General features: G+C 40.0%; 1 protein-coding gene across 3 annotated transcripts; it reads left to right on the top strand.

Moving 5' to 3' along the window:
- Positions 1–431: 431 nt before the first annotated feature.
- Positions 432–22,004, top strand: dusp4 (dual specificity phosphatase 4). 3 transcript variants are annotated; one of them, XM_077585908.1, is made up of 6 exons: positions 432–513; positions 2,380–2,514; positions 11,784–12,472; positions 13,635–13,762; positions 16,877–17,096; positions 19,786–22,004. In XM_077585908.1, exons 3-6 carry the CDS (start codon positions 12,103–12,105, stop codon positions 20,172–20,174), a joined length of 1,107 nt encoding a protein of 368 aa, XP_077442034.1. In that variant the 5' UTR covers positions 432–513; positions 2,380–2,514; positions 11,784–12,102; the 3' UTR covers positions 20,175–22,004. The 3 variants fall into 3 exon arrangements, with proteins under 3 accessions (XP_077442034.1, XP_077442033.1, XP_077442035.1); XM_077585907.1 differs by having other exon boundaries at positions 10,049–12,472; XM_077585909.1 differs by lacking the exon at positions 432–513 and having other exon boundaries at positions 2,314–2,514; positions 11,787–12,472.
- Positions 22,005–22,214: the final 210 nt, after the last annotated feature.

The following is a 22,214-nucleotide window of genomic DNA, read 5'->3' as shown; positions in this document are numbered from 1 at the left end:
TTGGGCTGCATATTTGACCCAGAATTCTCACGGCATGTGATAGACATCAGCATTCATGTGCAAATATGTGGAAATCCTTATTTATATGTGACCTTCCTTTGTCCCCAGCATACAATACAGTCAATGCAACTTTGCATGGAATGTGGCAAGCAGAAGTGGCTTAAGTCATATTTAGCTTACACGTGCATAAATTAGAGCAACACAGTGCTACTCATTGAAAAGAAAGTAACAGCTCAAGTGTATAATTGTGTGCATACAATTGTTCATTGACATTCATACATTAAATTGTGTTTAAAATTAACATTATCCAAATTTTCTAGCATTAATTATCACAAAATTGAAAGTTTGGTATAACAGGATTAGAAGACAGGGATTCATTTTAAGGTCTATTTTTGTAAGGGCTTGGGGACATTTTGTCTGGCAACATGCACCTCACACACACGCACACACACAGACTGATATAAACGTGTGTTGTCCAGGAACAAGGAGCTCAAATTGGCGAGTCAACAGGAGGTAGGACAGTGGCTCCAGATGGCACAACAAAGCCTGGCGTCCATTTTAATGAGGCAAACTAATTATCACATGCGGGCTTCCACTCACTCCCACCTTAAACAGAACAGGAAGTTAGCTAGCGCAAAGCTAATACAGTCTGTACCTGGGAACACGTAACAAGTGTGCAGTAAGTGCTTCAAATAGACAATACACAGTTTGTTGTAACTTAAGTATCGAGACAAATTTGTAATGGTTAGCGCAGGCATTTGCTTAAAACGGGTCTGGGTTTTAAGCTAATGCTAGTTTAGCTTCATAAGTTTATTTCAGGTCATTTTCATTTCAGATTTATATATATATATATATATATATATATATTGTCATTCGTTTTGACCTATTTAAAATTTGTCTAGAAAATAGAAAGGTTAAAATGACTAGAGTAGGCTATTTTGTTGCTAGCCAACAAAAAAAATGCCAAGTGTTGTGGATTTTCTTCTAGAAATTCAATGAAACGTTCTTACAAGAGGTAAGTACCTGTATTTAAATTCAATAAAGCATTATTTATTTTATTTATTCTTAACAAAAGGGTCAAATACATATTCACACATTGACGTTTATGTGGTTAATCCAAAGCAGGTCACCATCTTGTGGCATTTTTGTGCTAAGAAACTATGTTGAAGTAAGTTGGGTAGCTTCATTTAAACAAGTGATGTTTTTGTTGCCATCTAGCATCCTGCTGCCAACACGTGTTGAGATTGAGTTGAGGAGTTTCAGTTGACAAAAAAAAGTGTTTTGCTGCAGTCTTGCAGGCATTTATAAACCTTTTTAGAAGGGCATCAATTACGCACAGATTTTTGCTCTGCGTGGCAGGGCTTGGTTATATCTGACATACAATATAAGCGTAAAAAAAACAATTTAGGATTTTTTTTGAAGACTAATAAGCCATCACTTGTTTTTTTTTCTTTGTGTTACAAGGCATGATTTGCATACATTTTACATGAAAAATACTATAACTACATCACATAGCCTATTATTGAGAAAGTATAAAACTCAAAAGTAAATTTGTTATCCACACTAACCGTCTCACTCGATGCCTCACACCGTTTGTCTATATAGCAATGGAAACCATGAAACAGTCTCTAAACAGTCAACTGAAAACACACACACACGCACAGACTCGCTCCTCACTGCTTACTTACTAGCAAGTGTGTTTGTGTGTCCTCAGACAGGGAGGAAGGAAACATCATTAGTCACTGAGGTGCCATCAAGTCGTGTTTAATTGTCTCATTTATCTTCCTTTGCTGCACAACCGCACTCTCCCGCAACTGCCGTTCTAGGCCCACTGCGCTTACTGTAGATCGTGACTGTCAAACTGGCTTCTCACCTTCATTCATTTACAAGCTAAAAATAGATTCGATCATATGAAGATGGCATCTCAAAACATTCATAAATCACGTTGTCCCCCCCCCATTGAAATGAATGGACCATGTTTTTAGCTGTGTCTCCCAGAGCTTTCTTCATGCCCACGAAAAGTGTAATGGGCAGGTGACCTTTATTTAAACTATGACTCATGTATAGGGAGGTGGAGCAGATACAGTAATAAGAAAAACTGGCAGTGAGTGAGTATCCAAAGCCATCTGATGTAATACAAAGTAGGATACTGCCTTTAAAGCTAATGATGCTTTTAAAACATAAAAAGCAATACATCTGGATTAATTCATATCATCAAAGTCATTATAAGTACAAACCAACATTTACAAGTCAATGTTTTGCACACTCGCAAAGGTTCCAAGAAAGCTGCAAAAGGAGTGTTTTGGATTGTGTCTTTCTCTATACTAATTTGAATTGCTGAAGGCTAATTCAGTTGCACTGTGATTTGTATTTTTGTAGCATTCAGCACCACATGGAGAACCAGACCACACATTTGCAGAGATGCATGCCAGGAGCGATACGAGGAATTGGGGTGACCAGGGTCCAAAACCCTTCAAGTCTATACGGATGAGCTACTGCCACAACCATAATAGAGTAAGTGGGAGATGGTAAATATTCAGTATTTAGTATATAATTGAAATATTCAGTAGCTGTAGCCAGCATTATCTCTAAATACCAATAGACGCAAATCAGCTTTGTTAACAGTTGAACGTTAAAGGTCTGCGATCTTCTGGGTTCTGTTCTAGTTTATTTTTGGCAAGTTTTACTGGTGCAATTTTGTGACAGGCTCTAGGAATAATTAATATGAATGCGGAAGTCTAGCTGCTATATACCAAGTGCTGGTTAGTAGGGCACATCTAATATAGATGATACTGGGGTTTTTGTATTTTTAATGACTTTCAGTCCTACAAATTAGGATCCAACCTTAAAACTGCACACTATCACAGCTAATCTGTCAACGCCTCCGTTTACTATTAAAGGATCTTTATCCAGCTCCAGCTCACACGCTCATTTCTACTGAGGATAAGTGGTTACAGAAAATGGCTGGCTGGACGTAACTGTCTGCAGACTGTGGGTATTTTTCTTTTTTTCTTTTTTAAGCAAGGAGCGTATTGTTGCTTTAGCTCAAACAGACAAGTATCCGTGGCAAAGTCGCATTGGATAAAGCAACCAGCTTTAAAAGAGCAAGACATCACGCCACATCAGCCATGATACAATGAGAGGTCCACAAACTTGACCCCTTATTTTTGAGAAATAATGGCATTTAACAGTCTGTGTATAACTAGCCCCGGTCTCTCTATTTTAGTAGTATCGGTACCAGTTGAGTACTCGTACTGGAAAAACATTTTTTTTTATCCAACATCCCTAATTTGAACTATATTGATCTAACTCCGGAGCAGAATTTTTTTATTTATTTTTTTATTTTATTTTTTTTATGGAGAGCTCAGTATTGTTCATTCGGTAATTTTACTGATTTGACATGTCATCATCATTGCTCTCTTTTTTTTTTTCCAAATTTAAATTTTTGGGGTTTTTTTTGTATGTGGATGAGAATGTGTATGTGCATGCGCGTGTGCGTGAGTGTGAGTGTATATTCATTAGTTCACCTAAAACCTATTAAAAAATCCCATACCGTTCACCTAAACCGAACACTTCCAGCCAGAGTCGTGAGGCCGTCAGGAGACCCGAGGAAGGACCAAAGAAAAGCAGCACATTGCTTGAGATGAGGCTTATTTTAACAGAGCTTGAAAGAAAGCATCCGGTTTCTCTCTTTTATAACGCGGCGTGACGTGTAAGCAGGAAGTGTGTGAGGACGTTCCAGCACATTTCATTCTATCTTGGAAAAGTGTTGAGGATGTGGCAGATTGTGATAATGCTTCAAGGCTTGTGTGGTGTCGTGCGCCTTTAAGCAAGCACACAGGGAGGGTTGGGTAAGGGGTGTTGCGGGTGCGAGGAAGCAAGCACATTTTTCACTTTGTGTAAGTTCTGGTTGCTTGTCAGGCTACTGGGCAATTGACTCATAGCGGCACACTAGAGGAGGAAATCCAATCACTTAAATGTGACCGTGTCTCATTAACAAGGACACTCCACTTCCTCTTGTTCCTCTCCAACCCCCCCTCACGCAGTTTTCACCCATACCCTTTCTCACACACTTCATCAGTGTGTTTCTATCTGAGGCGTAAAAACAGAAAAGAGAAGAAAGGTCAGCATGAGTTCAAACCTGTTTATTGTTTTGTGTCCCTGACTGAGAAGCTGATGGTGATAAAATTTCCCCGTACCACAAAGTATCCACTGAATGGAGCTTTTGTTGATGTTGAATTCCAATGCAACCCTCCGAATAGACTTTCCCTGGTTTTGCGTGAACGCCTGCTCGAGGAGTTCAGTGTTTTCGTCACGGGCTTTAGTAGCAGGCATTGTGCTGTGTGGTCTGTCAAGAACAGATCCTGTGTTTCCAGAAACTCGCTATGGATAGCGTAAAGTCGTAAACTGTAATTTGCGTTGGAGCAGTGTGAGCTGCTCAAATTGGTACTGAACTTTAGCCAGGAAGCAATTTTCAATGCTGCTCTAATATCAGTTGGTGAACTCTGGGCAAGGGAATTATATGATTGCAAAAACAGCAAAGTCAATCCAATATCCGAAATTAAACTAGTTTTTTTTAGACAACCTATATTTTCTAATTTAGAGTATAAAAGGCTTTTCATTTAAAACTTAACATTCTCTTTTCAATGATTCATTTCAATTTCAAAATCTGACAAACATTTTATGTAATTACCATTTATGTTGGCCACGGGGGACCAGGAAGTGGAAGTTGGAACTAATTGAATTTTTTGAGTATTCTCCCTGCATGGAATTAAGTTGAGTAGGAATAAAACAAAAAAAAACACGGCTACCAAAAGGGTTCATGAACTTTATTTATTTATTTATTTTAGAAAGGACTTATGTGGCCAGCATATCCAACAAATACAATCAATAAAACATTTAAGCAAACACTAAGGAACTTTCAGTATAGCTTGATTATGGCGCCACCATATGGACAAAGTCAATAAACGTTACGCCTGAAGGAAGACCACGATTCTCCTGAGGACAAGCGTCATTTTTGAGCTCACAACATTCAAATTGACTTCCGTCTTTGTAACGAATGGGTAAAGGGGGAAGCGACGTGTGCCATAAAGCAGTCAGCACATTTGTAGTTTTTTTGTGTGGCAGTGTTCCTACCATCCTCCTCAAAATTGTTTAGTGCCAGTAATAATGATACAGACCCCCTCAGGCCACGGCAAAGGTACCATTTAACTAGTTTTAAGTCGATGTTTCATCAGAAGAGTTATGAAAATATTTTACTAAGGTTGAAAAGTTCCTTAGTGCTACTTTAACATTAACTGCAAGTGACACACAGTACAGTTGATGTCCAAAAATATGAACCGCCTGTTTTCTTCACCTTTCACTCAGCTTCACATGGGAGAGTAGTTTATGGCTAGTTTGTTGACATGTGATTGGCCAATAGGCTGCCACGTCCCAACTCTTGCTGTCTCAATCCTTAAAAAAATGTGAATGACTTGCAAAAAAAATAACCGTCGCTGAGACATCAGACAAACATGTGCACCAAAACAAACAGAGCGAAAATTCCTGTACTAACTATTCTTGGAATTTCCCTCGATCAAAGAGATCAAATGAGCTCATGCATTAAACATCGATTTTAATAGTTAAAGGTCGGAAATAATCAGAGATAGGCCTTGCTTTGTCCGTTTTGACCCCATCGTACTGTAGATTGCCTAACAAAGAAATAACCCGTTGTATTATATTGTTCTTCCATTCACTTTGAGATCGATTCATAAGACTTATTTCTGATATTGTATAAAAACATTTTACGCCATTTCCACCTAATGTTGGCACACTTGTATTTGCATTTCCACGTGCGATATGTTGCTAACAATAAAAACAAAATCCCAATTCATCAATTATGCAATGCTCAACATATTTCGGGAAAAAAAAGCTATTTTACCTTCCCGCCCCCCCCCGACAAACTACATTCTCATTTTTATGTCCAACTAGTTTCAATTTATGGACGTGCTGTTATAGTAAACATGCATTTTGTTTGATGACATTTTAGAATTCCAATTTACGCACATGAGGGTAAGTAGGTGAGAGAGTAAACAAATTTTAATTGTGTATGCTTGTGTGTGGTCACCTCAGTCCAGACAAGAAGGTCATCAGTGCGTTGACCTTGCACACGTGTGTTTGTTGTGTGGCTCCACGGCTTACCTGTTGTCGGGCGTCTATTACTTATTAACCGACAACACAAAGACAAACACAATATAGACCTTAAAAAAAAAGCAGCGCACCCACGCTTGAGTCATTATTATGAAGCCACCAGCTTCTTCGTTTGTTTCCATTCTGATGATCAAGCTTGGAAATATTTGCTGCTTTTTGAGACTGCTACTAATGCGCCTTATGGCATCTCTTGTTGCGCCACAAAGCGCACTTGCCAAAGTCATTGGCCATGTCACAGAGAGAATATGGATCTGTCCTCACGTTGGCTCGTTTTCATTTCCGCTACTCAATTTGCCCTCTCACCCTCACTTGCCCTCTCGATTACTCTTTTGCAACACTCTGTATCTCTTCCTCTTCTTTTCGGCAACATGCGTATACAGCATGCTATTACATGTTGATGCGATAACAACAGAAGTGCAGCAGTAATCACTCAGGGTTTAATCATTGGATTAAGGGATTAGCGAGTAGCACAGATTCAGTGTATACATATATATTAATACATGCTTGCGCCACCATGTGTGATTTTTTTTATGATGGTGTACAGAACTTGAACAGAAACTCTTCACCTCCAACCTTTTGACTTTTGTCCAATGCAAGAGATTGTTACGCCAAGTTCAAGAAACTGCAAGAATATCTCCACTTGCGGAGATATATTCCACCTGCGTCACCACTTAGACCAGGTTTTAGCAAATCTAAAATCGAGTTTTTGTTTTTTTTTGTCACCAAATTGCAAATTGCCATATGTTGCCAGGGGCCATGCAATCCAAAATGGCAGAGTGACATATTTGTTACCAACGACATTTTTTTATATAATGTACCACTTAGACCAGGTTTTAGCAAATCTAAAATCAAGTTGTTGAGTGCCATATTTGTTACCAACGGCAATTTTTTTATCTAATGTTTTTAACATTCATGCAAGTGTAAAAAGCCTCTGTAAATTAAAACGTAACAATAATTTTTTTTATTGTGTATTCACCATTAACTTTAATGTGGTTGACAGTTGAGGTGGCAAACATGCAGAGGAGGAAAATTACTGTTTGTACTTGGAAGGTGACTCACATCCCATAATGACTAAACATCGTTCACTTTTCAGTGTACATTCTGTTCTATTAAAATTGTCGATTTAGTCATAATGCGCTGAGCACCCAGGATAGAGACACACGTATCATTTTCATACATTCCAAATGTGCTATTTGTAGTAAATGATCGTGATGACATTTTCATAGAGGCAAATCATTAAAAGTATGAATTTGAGCAATTTTAGTAGCATTAAACGATTAGACTGCAATACTGCGAGCCAAAAAATGGATACATTTTGGTGCACTGAAGTCATTACTTAAAGTTGATTGTAAACCAGTGTACAAAACAGCAACATATATGATGTCACGACCTCGATGGTGTCTATTTTTAGAGCAACACAGGATGAGGTCCATTATCATCTTTTCACGGCGAACCACCAACAAGCGACTCACTTGTAAAATGTGGGCTGTTGCCTGTCTAACAATATGGAGGATTATGTAACAATTATATAACAAAAGTTGGCTGCATTCACATTTCCTTGTGAAAGAAGCTGAAGCCCAAAGACAGTTGGGAGTTTAATCAAAGGACTTGGAACATGAATGGGGCGCTTGAGATGATATTTTGTCACTCACTCTTTTATAGATCATTAAAGTTTTAGAAGCAACTCTTAGTACATTACAGTTCCAGTTCCAGTTCACTGACAGTGGCATTAATTCTGAGAATTATTAGCGTCGAGGAGGCAGACTACTTTGGTGGAAGAAGTGGGGATGTTTACATAAACAGATCCAAATAGATACTAATTAAAAGTGTAATTACGGTGTTTGGTGATGAAATGCTGACTCCACAACTGCTGCATTTTTTAGGGCTTGCACTTTTCACACATTAAAAATGTTTAACGGGTAAGGTAAATATCTCATCTTAGACGGTGATTGCAATAATAATGACCCATAAATACTGTACAAAAAACGAACCAATTACAACAGCACTGAGTTGCGCACAAACCTCGTCAAAAACAGGTGTTTGCAAATGTCTTATTTTGATTAAACACAGAAGATAATCAGTCTTCTTTCATGAACGATTACAGAAATCAGTGAACAGGGACTCGGACAATTTTAAATTAAAAAACGGCAACAAATAATTACTCGATTATTAAAATAGTTGTCGATTAATTTGATAATCGATTACTTGTCGACTAATTGATTAATTTTGACAGCTCTGTATAACCGTACAATTATTGTATCACATTCACGCAGTTGTCGTCGGCGCATTGTTCAACATAAATTTTGGATGATCAAGTTGGAGCTTCACTTTGCAACGATACCCTCGGTTCTCGCTGCCATCTCCTGGGTCGCGGTGGTATGAATATTTTAAGACGAGTGGTTAGCCACCCAGACGTATGAAGACTGTGTCGCCTTGTTAGCCAGATATTTTTGCTGCTCGACAGAGCTTTATAGTCTGGAGATGGCAGCAATTGGGCACTTTAAATCCTTTGTAAATTGACCAATTGGAATATATTGTATTATATGTATATTGGAATATGTTTGTATCGGTTTCCGTTTTGCAGCAATTAGCATTACAATATAGCTTAAGTTTCATCATTATTCACAAACTGGTTAAAAACACTGGGGAAAAGAGATTCTTGCAACATCTGCTCTGGCTGATCTTTTATACTCTGCTGCCACCTGCTGGCCGTTTTTTTTAATAACTACCATTGCTTTAAGCGGCCTCTTCAGGTCAGAAGCTGCATCAAAGCCTGTACGCTCTACAGTAGCAAAAAAAAAAAAACATATATTAAAAAAGAGAGTCTAAATACGTTTTGGGAGTGAAGGACAAAGAATGAAAAAACTTTATATACGTTTTTGGGATTGAATGGTTAATCAACTTTAATCTTTAAACGGCGATGCAAGACTATTAAACTCAACTCGTTAACTCATCTGCACAACCCCAACAAGTCCCAAGTAACTCAAAATGACCGAGCGTATGTGCCACCTGTCTACAAAGTTTTCATATAAATTATTTTGTAGTTTTGCATTATCTGACAAAAGCAAATCAGCACTATCAGAGGGTGCATAATCTCAGCACTCGAATGTGGTATTATTCAGCAAGCCAATCCAACAATTAACGCCGGGCAGTTGTTTCCGTGCTATGTATGCTAAGTGCACTGCCAAGCTACTAGAGGGGGAAAAGCTAGAAATGCACAATAGTGTTGCATCAATGTGCTCTCTTGTGACAATACTACATTCTGTTGTAGTGCACAGAAAGGCAAGGGAGTGAAAGAGATATTTACTAGCAGTGACGTGTGCTTACACGAAGAAAAAAAAAAACCCGCCCCACTTAGCGGCTGTATTGACGGATGACGGCATGCATGCGGGCTACGGACGCGAGGGGATGAATGGATGGGCAGGGGATGACAGAGGGAGGGATGACATCATCGCAGAGTCTCCCCCGGACCAATCGGCTCTAATCTGGCTACCCGCTGTCTCCGCCCCCTCCTCACCTCTCCCTTGTTGCTACGGCAGCTGCACCATCCCGCCCGTGTGTTAATGGAAGCTACAATCCAGCACACGTGACCGCTACTTACGATGCCGTCGGCCTCCCCTCCCCGCTCTTCATCATCCGTCGTCCCTCTCTCTCTCTCTCGCCCAGTCTTTCCCCATAACCGTAAACTACATATGCAGTTAATGCGCTACTATACAAGGTCAATCAAAATCCAATTGAGCTGCATAAACAGGATTTCAGGGAGAGTTTATGGGCAATCACGGTGACACAGCCTTGCAGTTTCTCAGCGCTTTAAAAGTGACTTATGTTCCCTGACGCAAGCATCTCGCATCATCTCCAGGGTCAATGGCGGAGTCGATTCGAAAGCGCCACAAGTCGGCCGCAGAGCTTTGGCGGCGGGATTAAACGGTGGCCTCCAAGAAGCGTCGTCAAAATGATGATTCATGAATGAGCCACCAAGTACAGTTGGATGTCTTACATTCTTTTCACTGCACGTCTAAAATTATTTTTGTACACTTTATAAAGGTAGTAATCTTATTAATGTTTTTGCCTAATTATGCAAAATCACAGACTGTCATATTTGGTTTAAGCCTATACTATAAGGGGGGAATTTACATTATTAGATGATAGTAGTATAAGTATTTCCATTTAAAAAAAAGTCCATTAATTTGAAAAATACAGCTTCACTCACAGGGTCGTAAACAGTTTGTTGGAATTTCAATAGTGTGTGTGTGCGATGAGAACGAACGCTTGTCGTGTACAAACTGTCCAAGTCTGCCTTTCCTCTCTCATCTGCTGCACTATTTGGTCTTGTCACCATGGAAATGAGATCAACATGCAAATACCTGAGCACACTCAACTCAGACTGCGTGATAGAAGATGCAAATTGCTTTTCTGCTTGTGAAACCACACTCACACACGCACACACAAACGTGGACATGCTTGCGTGTGTGCTTCATGCAAAAACACTTGCGCTTTCGATACTGCACACAACTGCTCTGCAATGTTGTGTATCGAAATTGTAACGCTGGAATATTTTTTGTCAAGGTCTTGTGAGAACAATTGTGTAGATTTTTTTCCAATAGACTAATTCAGGACATTTTTATGTAATGGCCTAGATAATTATACTGTACAGTTTTGTACACCTACATGAACTAATGAGAGCCAAAATGAAAATCTGTCGTTACAAAAAAAGAAAAGCATACTTTTAATTGAAACGGACGGTAAGGGGTATAAATTTAATAATGTGTTTATTTTAATGTTTGTAATACTTTGGTTAGCTTAGCCAAATAAAAAGGCCACAATATTAGACGCACCCATCAAGATGCAATGAAATTCTACACCACTACTATAATGTAAAACCACAATCGGAAACACTGACTACATTTACATGCAGTCAATATTCGGGTTAAGGTAAAAAATTCCAGTTTCTGAAACAGTCGGGATAATCCCTTTACATACGTTAGCGGACAGAGTCACTCCCGTATACATATCCCGATCTAAATCGCGACCCACAGACAACATGCAAAAAGATGTCATTTCATCTTTTAATTTTCGACGGTCAATAAAAAATATTATTCATGTCACTCGCCACATTAATAGAGTAGTCGGTTTTGCTCCGAAAGTCTGGTTGTGGGCTACGCCGCCATATTTCGGACGTTTGTATATACTTATATACGCGCACACACATATGTGTGTATATGCACACTGTGGCAATTTCTCCATTGAGAAAGAAAACAACGTGAAAATGTCAGTTAGGCTCACTTGGCGATTGGCAACATAAGATGGCCGCCGCGCATACAAGTACTTCCTGTACTCAACAGATAAGAGTTCTTGCGAATAGCGCATGCGCAAAACACAAACCAACGTTCCGTTCCGTTCAAATGACGTACCAAGATCGCGTTAATATGACCAAATATTCAAGTCAGAAAAGGACGTTAATGTGAGCATTATGTGGGTTTTTTTTTAAGTGAAGCGTTTCTTTTTTACTATGTTGTCGACATGACAGGCGTCCAAGTCCAATTTTCCTCATCGAGTACGCTTCCATTGATGTGTTGTTTTTTGTGAATGGACAGCAGGGGAGGAAGGGGGCGCGAGACTGCCTGGCCTGTGATTGGCCGAACCGATGACGTCACCTCCGCCGTGACGCCACACTCCTCATTCATTAGAGCGAGAGAGAGAGAAAAAAGGAAAAGAGTCGAAACAATCGTGAAGAGAAAGCCAGAGTGACAGAAAGAGGGGGTCGCGGTAACAATGAGCTCCGCGGGAGGCGAGATGCTCGCTTAGAAGTGCGGCGCTGCGGTGCTGGGGGTGGTGGGCGTCAATCCACGCGGGATCCCGATCCAGAGGCGAGCCACAGCCAAGTCCGCAGACCAGCAGCACGAGCGAGCCGCAATGGAGGATCTGTGCGAAATGGACTGCCCGGTGCTCAAGCGGCTCCTGAAGGAGGACGGCGCCCGGTGCCTGCTGCTCGACTGCCGCTCCTTCCTCGCCTACAACGCGGGCCACATCCGCGGGGCTGTCAACGCCCGCTGCAACACCATCGTGCGCCGCAGGGCCAAGGGCTCCGTGCTGAGCCTGGACCAAATACTAGCCGGGGACGACGAGGTCCGGGCCCGCCTGCGCTCCGGGATGTACTCGGCCGTCGTGCTGTACGACGAGAGGACGCCCGAAGCGGACGCGGTGAAGGAGGACAGCACCGCCAGTCTGGTGCTGCACGCGCTGTGCGGGGACTCCACGGCCTCGCGCATCTACTTGCTCAAAGGTGAGAATGAACGGCGGCTCCCCTTTCGCTTCTCTCCAATCGCGTGACAACAAAAGGCCGTCCACTTGAATTTTCTGCGCCATTCATTCATGTATGAAGGGTAATAATTGATGCATTCAGGATCACCAACGACCAATTGAAATATTAACATTTGAATAGGAGCGTTTTGCTTGAGAGTCAACAATAAAAGAAAGAGCTCTCGGTGGTGCGACACAATTCACTACTGCCATAATATTTGTGTTTCAAAACACTGGTACAGCTATTTTTGATCTTAATGCAGTTATTTAGCTGCTCATTTTAAATACTGACTATTCAAACCACAATCCTCAGTCTGATTCTTTTTGTGGTGCTTAGATTGTAAATTCTAAAAATAAAAGTGACTTGTAATTTTGAAATAAATAATCTGAACAGATGAAAAAAAAATACATGTTCCTTATTAGATTCGCTTTCAATCGCCAGTCCACTTTATTGATGATAGTTTAATATTTTGTGTGTGTGGCTCAATTACACTAAAGCAGTTGTGCATCTGCTTGGGCTTTCACCATTTTTTAAACACACATATATCATTGCTGCTCACTGAACGCATGAGGTAATGCTCTTGCGTTGATGTTACACAAAGCCAGAGGGACTTCCAGCACACTCACATGATCACTTCCGAGACGGGATGTTTCGGGCAAATGACAAAAGGGAAGCACTAACTGACAAAATCAACATTTGATTTTAACGGAACCGTCTAAAATACGCTGCTATGTTTGGACTGTGATGCATTGTTTGGACGTGTGTGTGTGTGTGACACAGATGCCAAAGTTGCATAGGAGAATACATCATCATTCTCTTCAAATTAATGGCAAATATGCATATTAGATATTATAGTTAGGATCCTTTTGAAGCAGTTTCATAAATACTTCTAAAACAACAAATCAGCTCAAATTATACAATTTTTATTAGGATATTCATCGATGATGGTTCTGATCATTTCAATAAATTCTCACTAATTATCCCAAATTTCATATTTTTAACATCAGTGAGCTATTTTTAGAACAGGTCATGTGACCCCTGATTGAGAGGTTTCATAACGGATAGTCGTGCGTTTTCCGGCTAAGCAGCCGCGTTTCGTCCTAACCTATAAGAACTAATGTCATCATTCTTGCTTTGTTTTCAGGCGGCTACGACAGGTTCTTCTCCGAGTACCCCGAGTTTTGTTTAAAGACAAAATCCTTGCCCCCGCTCACAAGCCAGTCCAGCGTCGACTCGTCCTGCTCGTCCTGCGGGACGCCACACCACGACCAGGTAAGAGTCCAAAAGATGATACCAGAAATGAGTATTAAAACAACTGGAGTCTCAGCATTCAAGTATGCAAGTACTGCACCTACAAAGGTAGTCAGTAGAGCACAGACCTCCGCCAAGGCAAAATGGTCCTAAACATGTCTGTATGACTTGTTGAAATGAGAGAACACCAAAACTGATGCTCACAGTAGTCGGCCATTTTCCTGACGTTACTTCATTTGTGTTTACACAATTTAGCAGATTCAATAGCTTCAATCCATCATGTCGTCGACCTGTTATGCTAGTTATCGCAGTGTACTCGAGTTGCAATGATCAACTGAGTACACAAAAAGTAATCGATTATCAAATTTATTGATCATTATTTTTCAAATCATTTTATGTCAAATTTTCCAAATCCTCAGAATTTCAGCCTCCCAAACAGTAAATATTGTAAGATTGTTGAATCATAATAAGACTTTTTCAAACCTCTGCTTTTATTTTGAAAACCATTAACCGTTTTGCTTATTTTCTATCATGTTACGAACCAAACCACGAACTGAATCATAATTTATATTTGTGTATTTTCAGCTCTGTCAATTTGAACTAATGTCATGTTTTTTTAAAAAAAGAGATAGAAATGAAGTTAAAAAAAATCCAGTTGATTGATGAATTGACAAAATAATGCATAAACAGGAAGTCCGTTAACCTGTTGTGTGCGTTTCGTCTTGTGACGTTCCACATTTTGCAGCTTCTATCATTTGGCCCCATAACAAAAAAAAATAAAAAGCTCTCTCCAAATAATTCATTTTTCCGCTGCTGCGTGACATTAAGGATTCAAAAATACTCTGTGCTAACATTAATAGCACCGACCAGTACTTAGACAAACACTCCATTTAAGTGGCAGTTGAATTCAAACACAGCAGCAGCTGTTGTCTATTTGCCTTGCTCAAGGGCATCTCAACCGCCGTTTGCATTCTCACATCCGTTTCCAAGTGAATTTGTGCGCGCAGGACGGCGTCTTGTTTTCGTGCCGCTGAGGTATTTTTGTCTTATGACAGCACGGGCCCGGCCACACTTCGCCACTTATTTCTCCTCGCCACCGCCGTCACTTCCTGTGACCCCGGTGGCCTCGTTTCGTTTGTCTGTGTCGATTTCATGCCACTCCGGCAGTCACATGCGTCCCGGCTTCATTTCCTCGGAACACAAGCGGATCGAGTGCAGACAATCGGGCCTCTGTGCCATTTTGAAGAAAAGAGATAGTCATAGCCGCCATGTCAGGTGGACACTGGAAGGCGTCTCGTCTCGGAGCTTCCGGTGGCGGCGTACAAACCCGCGGACAGGATGAGCGAGTTTGGCGTCCCGCTCCCTCCGCCCCCTCCTCACATTACATCTCTTAGCAGTATTGATCACTTCCTGACTCTGACAGCGGTGACATAAACCAACACGAGCCTGGTCAATAGGAACCACTGATCCAATGATAAAGGGAGGAAAAACTCTTCCGCTCTCACATAGTGGCTTTAAAACGGTAACTAGTATTGCTATTGAATTTCTATACGCATTAGACACCAGGAAGTCAATTTGTGAGTAAATTGAGACAAGATCATCATGACTTTTTTTTACTTCTTTTTTTTCTGGCTCAATAAAGGCAGCTACAGCTATGCTAATACGTACTCTCAAGTACAACACTCATTAAAATATAATGTTAAAAAAAAAATTGTAAAAATGTCCTCAATTGATTTGATTTCGATTTACAAGAGTTCAATTCAATTTAGAATTTTTTTCTGATTTGATTCACTTCGCTTCAGTCCGATATTGGTTCATTATGACGGAACATCAAGTCTTCTTAAATATCAAGGACATGATAACAACTCCACAAACATTACATTCCAAATTTAAATTTTGTGGAGGAAGTAACTGGTTAAATGATTTAGTAATAAAAAAAATCAATTAAGTTACACAAACACTGGCATTAGCAAGGATGAGATCGAATTCAACAATTGTAAATGTCAGGTCTTTCAAAAATGTTAGAAAATACTTTGAAATTCATGTGAACAGTGAATGTCTCGGACTTTAAAATTCTATTTTGTTATAAATTTATGGGAAAAAGAGATATTAAAATAATCGATTCATGATTTTCAGGCTCGAAAAGGAAAATCGATTTGATATTGATTATTCAAAATTGTTTTTTAAACCCAGCCCTAATAATAATAATAACATTTCTTGATGTAAAATTTTGTGTTTTGTTTAGCTGGGAGCTGCATGCAAATTCAATTTTGATATATTTCACTTAAAAAAAAAAAAATATATATATATATTTTTTTTTTTAAATCATTACAGTTTTAACGACACCATTGTAATTTTAATGTATGACTTTTTAAAAATATTTAATTATTTACTATTAATAATTATTTATTAATATTGAATATTGCCTTTCTTGGCTGATTGACTGTCCATTTGGACTCAAGCCGATGTGTTGTTGCAGTTAGTATAACTCGAGGAACTCTAATAAAATGAAAAAGCCATCAATCCCCAAATAAGCATTAAGCCATTTTTTGACCTCTTTAAAAAAAAAACATAACTTAGTTTAACAATTAACAATACATTGCAGTGGCACACCCATCCATAATAAGCGGAACTGACTTTCATGTGCTCCAGCCATCAAATTCGCCATTTTCCTCAAATGCATCATTTATAATCCCACTGACATTTCCTCCATGTTCCCTCACAGCAATCAATCACATACACACACACACACACACATCAAGTGACCCTTTTTACATGAGTTGCACAACTAATGCGATTACCCCAATACATAAGTGGAGTCACCCTTGTAGTACTTGAGTCATCCGCAGTGACATCGTTAATGTTGGACACAGAGAATCCTTTGTACTCGTCACCGAGGCTTTTTTTTCTCCCCCAATATGGCGCCTTACGGTTCGTGATACATTATGTACAAGTTGAACCTCGAAATAACAGCTTTAAATTCACTTGTCATGACAGTCGTCCTCGTTGCCATGGCGATCATGTACTTGAATGGTGGTCATATCATACCCGTGTACCGAGATGATCTTTTATTGCCACTATGAAATCATGAATTCATAGTCCGGATTTTTTATTTTATTTTTTTTTTTACTCCAGGGCGGACCCGTGGAGATCCTCCCGTTTCTCTACCTGGGCAGCGCTCTGCACGCCTCCAAAAAGGAAGTCCTGGACGCCATCGGCATCTCGGCGCTGCTCAACGTGTCGTCCGACTGCCCCAACCACTTCGAGGGCGCGTACCAGTACAAGTGCATCCCTGTGGAAGACAACCACAAAGAAGACATCAGCTGCTGGTTTCTCGAGGCCATCGAGTTCATTGGTGAGTTCTTATGGCATAGAAAGAAAAAAATTATTTATATATATATTTATTAATTTTTTTCTCAATATTGTGAGTGTTTATACAATATCTTGTATAAACTATTAATTACGATTAACATTTTTAATCGTAATAATTGCATAAATTCAGTAGTTAACTCGGGATTAATCACCATTTTATATCTGTTCTAAATGTACAATACATTTTTTTTCATACTCTTGTTAACTTAAAAATGTTAAACTAATAGAAATATGGCGGCATCTTTTAATCATTGATACAGTAATTTAATAATACTTCATCAAATTGAGTTAAAGTTAAAAAGATGTACTGTACTGTAAAAAGCGAGTATGAAATTGATTTGTGTTGGTCATTTTTCTGCCACTAGATGGCATAACTGCATTTGTAAGACCTTGGTGACACCTCAATGCATTTTTCTTTTCATATCAAGAGCCGTCTAATCTTTAACATGCAGTAACTTGTAAAATCCTGCACATTTTTTAAAATTGTAAAATACAACTTGACCCCCAATGTCCACAAATATGCATTATTATTACATTTATCACTGCTAAATTTTGACGTGGACGTATCTGCTGCGTTGCGACGGGAATTCCCCCAGTACAGGATTTCCAAGTAAGGGGTGGTCATTAACCACACGTTTAAAAAAAAAAATGGTGGCGTTAATAGTCGATACAATGTGCTTGTCGTGCTACGAGGTGATGTCAGACTTGTGGCGATGTGTCGCAGTCACGCCTCGGCAGCACCCTCCAAAAAACAAAATCAAAATCTAAAAGCATTACCAAAAATATTTTTTGTTTGCAACGGTTTCTCCGAGTGAGCTTTGCATACATCTTGGACGCGGCGGCGCTTTGCGGGTTTGAGTGATGCGCCGCGTTGTGTGTGTGTGTGTGTAGGTGCGGGCGGGTATGTGTCATAGTTAGCTGCTGTGGGAGAAGATCGTGACTCATCCGCACTGTTACCGGGTGAACACACACTCTGTTACCTGACATCAGTGCGAGAGTCGAACGAGAACAATCGCAATCAAGTGTCTTCCCATTCTTAGGTAATCAAAAAATTTAATAACGCAGATTATTAATATTACAATAAATATGGAAAAGGCCTGAATATGTAAAATCGTAAATATTCACAAAAAATACATAAATGTGTATTTTTTTTTCCCATCAATTTTCCTCTGTATGAATGTTACTAATAATTGCGGCGCAATTAATCAGCTCAGGGAAATGAAACTCATTATTTAATTTGTCTTTTAATTTTGTGCAGACGGCCTCACGTGCTGCAGGATATTTACTTGAGCATCCAAGCAGTGACGCCGCCGGGGGAAATTGAATTTTCTGTAAATACTTTAATCAGGCTATTTATCCAAATGGGGTTATTGGTGGTAACCGAGTAAGAGCGAGCATGTGCGCAGAAAGGAGAGATGAGGGAGGAAGTGGGGAAACACTCAGCTTTGTCCATTCTGGTATGACAGCCGCACAAATATAACCACAGTGCCTAAATATAAGCAAACGGTAACGTATGCCTATGCAAATAAAACAACATTTTTGTTTTGTACAAATTTTGTATTAGAAACCCCCCCCCTCCTCCCAAAAAAAAAGCGACATTTTCTACTCACAATTTTTTGGGGGTATTTAATATTTGAAACCAAAAGTGTTAGATGGCATTGCATGAAACTATCCAGTAAAAAGACATTTCTAAAAATTGATGTTGCAAAGGGATTTTTAGCATTTAAATCACCACTTAAATTTTTTTATTTTTTAAACTAAAATCAACAGTCTTAAACTATTCTGACTCTGAGAAGAGGAAAACTTTTATTATTATTATTATTATTATTATTATTTTCACTTGCATTACTGCATCATACCGAGGGTCAACAATATCAATATTGATGCGGTACATCTCTGAGAGGTAGCATTTAAAACACAAATAGGATGGGCTCTAAGATGGACCCTTGAGGGATGCCACCGAAAATGAGAACAGACATACAGTGTCAACAACCACAACAGAAGATCGACAGTGCTCCCCAATTAATCACTTGGGATACATGCAAGACCCATGTGCAATATAACACTATAGACACCATATTGGGGTTGGGGGGGGGGTGAAGGGGGTAAAACCCCCTCCCTGCATACTTTGAACACAAGATAAATGTTATTTGAACACAAAAAGAGATTGTAAGTATAAAATTACAGAAGAAAATTAAATGTATTTTAGTGCATGTGTGTATGTTAGATATATGCCTTTAAGAGGCGGGGCTTCACTTATTAGGCCACACCTGTTAAAAGTACACATACTGTTCACTAGAGGAGTTGTTGTCTACTTTGAACTTGTCCCAATTAGGGATGTCACAATACGATAATTATCACGATATTGAGGCGAGGTTGACGATAAAAAAAATAAAAATAAAAAAATCACTTATAACACTGAATATTGAGGCACTTACTTGCTAATGCATGCCCAATTTGTGGACGAACTCAAACGTGTTATTTTCCCTTCATCTGGCCATTAGCGTGGGTCTTTAACGTAGCTGGCCAAAAACATGCCTAATTAAAATTAAACTGCTCGAATAAACTAACCACCACAATAAATTAATTTTGAATTATATTATATTATATATATTATAATTATAATTTTAATATTGAATCCAGTGCTATTTTGTGTGTGTGTGTGTGTTCAGACTCCGTCCGCGACTCGAGCGGTCGCGTCCTGGTCCACTGCCAGGCGGGCATCTCCCGCTCGGCCACCATCTGCCTGGCCTACCTGATGAAGAGGAAGCGCGTGCGTCTGGACGAGGCCTTCGAGTTCGTGCGACGGCGCCGCTCCATCATCTCGCCCAACTTCAGCTTCATGGGCCAGCTGCTGCAATTCGAGTCGCAGCTGCTCGCCACCTCGTGCGCCGCCGAGGCCGCCGCCACCGCCAGCCCGCTGCTGGCGCCCAAGACGTCGTCGGGGGTGGCCTCGGCGGCGGCCACGCCCACCTCGCCCTTCATCTTCAACTTCCCCGTGTCGGTGGTGAACCCCGCCTACCTGCATCACAGCCCCCTCACCACGTCGCCGGGCTGCTGATGGACCGCCGTGACGCTCCGAACGCTTCCTGGCTCACAAACCAGCTTCTTCCAATAAGTGACCAAAAAAAATGACAACTTGACTTTCAACCAGGTTTGTGTGTTGGACTTGAAGCGACACACATTTTAATAATACGCTTATGACTAACAAGTGAACGTGTTGAAGTGAACGCTCGGTGTGATTAGGGTTGCAAAGAAGTGGATAACATCTGGTCATTTCCATGGGAGGTTCAGCTGCGGAATTTTGAAAACATTGTTTTAAGAAATTGAGGATAATAGTTAAAAAGTTAAAAACAAAAATCTGACAAATAGGAATATAAATATGTTCAAATGAAATATAAAGACAGGTTTTGGCTATCTTGGAGGAAATTGATGGGCTCTAAGATTGAGCCTTGAGGAACACCGCATGTAATGGAAACAGGTTAAATATTTTCATCGACCATCTGACTGAAGCCATTAAATTTTTTTTTTACCCTGGATCTAAAAATACCACAAAAAAAAGTCCCTCTGAAAATGCTGACTAAAATGGCCGCTCTCCCTTGGAAACATTCCCATTCAACATGCAAATCAAAATGGATCTTTATTTTCATTTGTGCTTCAATCAACCATCTCGTTTTAGTCAGAATTATGCTCAAAACTAATTTCAGTGTCGGAAACTCCCATGGAAAGTTCCCAATTTTGGAGAGAAAAAAAATCCCGGGAATTTTGCAACCCTAGTTGCCATGGAGACGACAGCTCTTTAAGCTCTCCTTCCTGCATCCATCCGAGGAGATGGATGCAGGAAGGAAGCAGGAATTTTAAGCACCCGCTCCTTCCTCCTTTGGCACCCCTCCTGCTGCCACACAAAAGACGTGGATGTGTGTGTTTTGTGTGTGTGTGTGTGGGGGGGGGGGGGGGGGTAGAAAGCAGGCCCTCCTCACTGACAGGTGCTCTGCTGCCAGGCCCACCGGAGTTTCCTGTCTATCCTCTTCCTCACACAAACAGGCCTTCCTCTCATCTCCTTTCATGTCGCTCCTCTTAATCTCCTCGTTCTCATCTTCGCCGCCACCTCCTCCTACTCCTCCTCCTCCTCCTCTCAGATGTTCATCTGTTTACCCAACAAGCAAAATCAAGAACATAAGACGGAAACACTCATCAGGTCGTTTTGAGCAGGGTAGGAGAGAAAAAAATGTAAATGATGTGATGAATTATCACAAGAAAAAATAGATGTTGAATATTCAGTAAGTTAACGAGGAGATAAACTCAGGTTACTTTCTTCAATTGTTGTCGCTCCTCATGAGGAAGGCCTGTTGTTCTCACGCACGCCCGAGCTCCTGCAATACTGAACTTTGAACCTTTCAAGAAGGTAGACGTGACGTTTCAATTCTTAACGTCACAATCACACTCTCTTCTCTAACTCTGAAAGTACATTTTCCTGTTTTTCAAAGATTGTCGACACCAATTTCTGTAGCACTTTGAAGTGATGCAATACTGTATTTGTAATTGCTGGTTGATCTGCTCATCACGGTGACAGTAGACGGACTTTTTTTCTTTTTTTTGTTTGTTTGCGTGTGTGTCTAACGTGAAAGGACAAATGGAGAGCGAGAACCAATCAGTCGAGAAAAAAAACTGCAATACTTTTGTCTGTGTGAGTTGATCTTTCTACGCTCTTCATGTCTGCTCAACGCAGTCGAACCATACGGCAATAGAAAACCTTCACGTATACATGTGTATATATTATCCATTTCAAAGAAAAACAACTTCCCTTCAATTTTATTGTGTGAATGAATGAACTGTGCATTTATTTATTACGGAAGAACCACTCTTGAATAAAACTTGTTCTTAATTAAAATGTGTCTTTTCATCAGTGCAATGGTGGCTAAATATAAAAAAAAGGGAGGGGTGATCTGTTACATGTCTAAAAAAAAAAAAAAAGTGCCAGTGGGTACTAGTTATGCCCAAGGGCAGTATGAGTAGACCACTGGTCTATTCTAAAAATAGCTCACCAGTGAGGGGACACCGTGACTTATTAAGAATTAAAACAAAAGAATGCTAACATATA

This window comes from Vanacampus margaritifer, chromosome 14 (genome assembly GCF_051991255.1).
Source record: "Vanacampus margaritifer isolate UIUO_Vmar chromosome 14, RoL_Vmar_1.0, whole genome shotgun sequence".
Classification (NCBI taxonomy): Eukaryota; Metazoa; Chordata; class Actinopteri; order Syngnathiformes; family Syngnathidae; genus Vanacampus; species Vanacampus margaritifer.
Note: the sequence above shows the minus strand (reverse complement) of the source record. Positions and strands in the feature narration are given on the sequence as shown.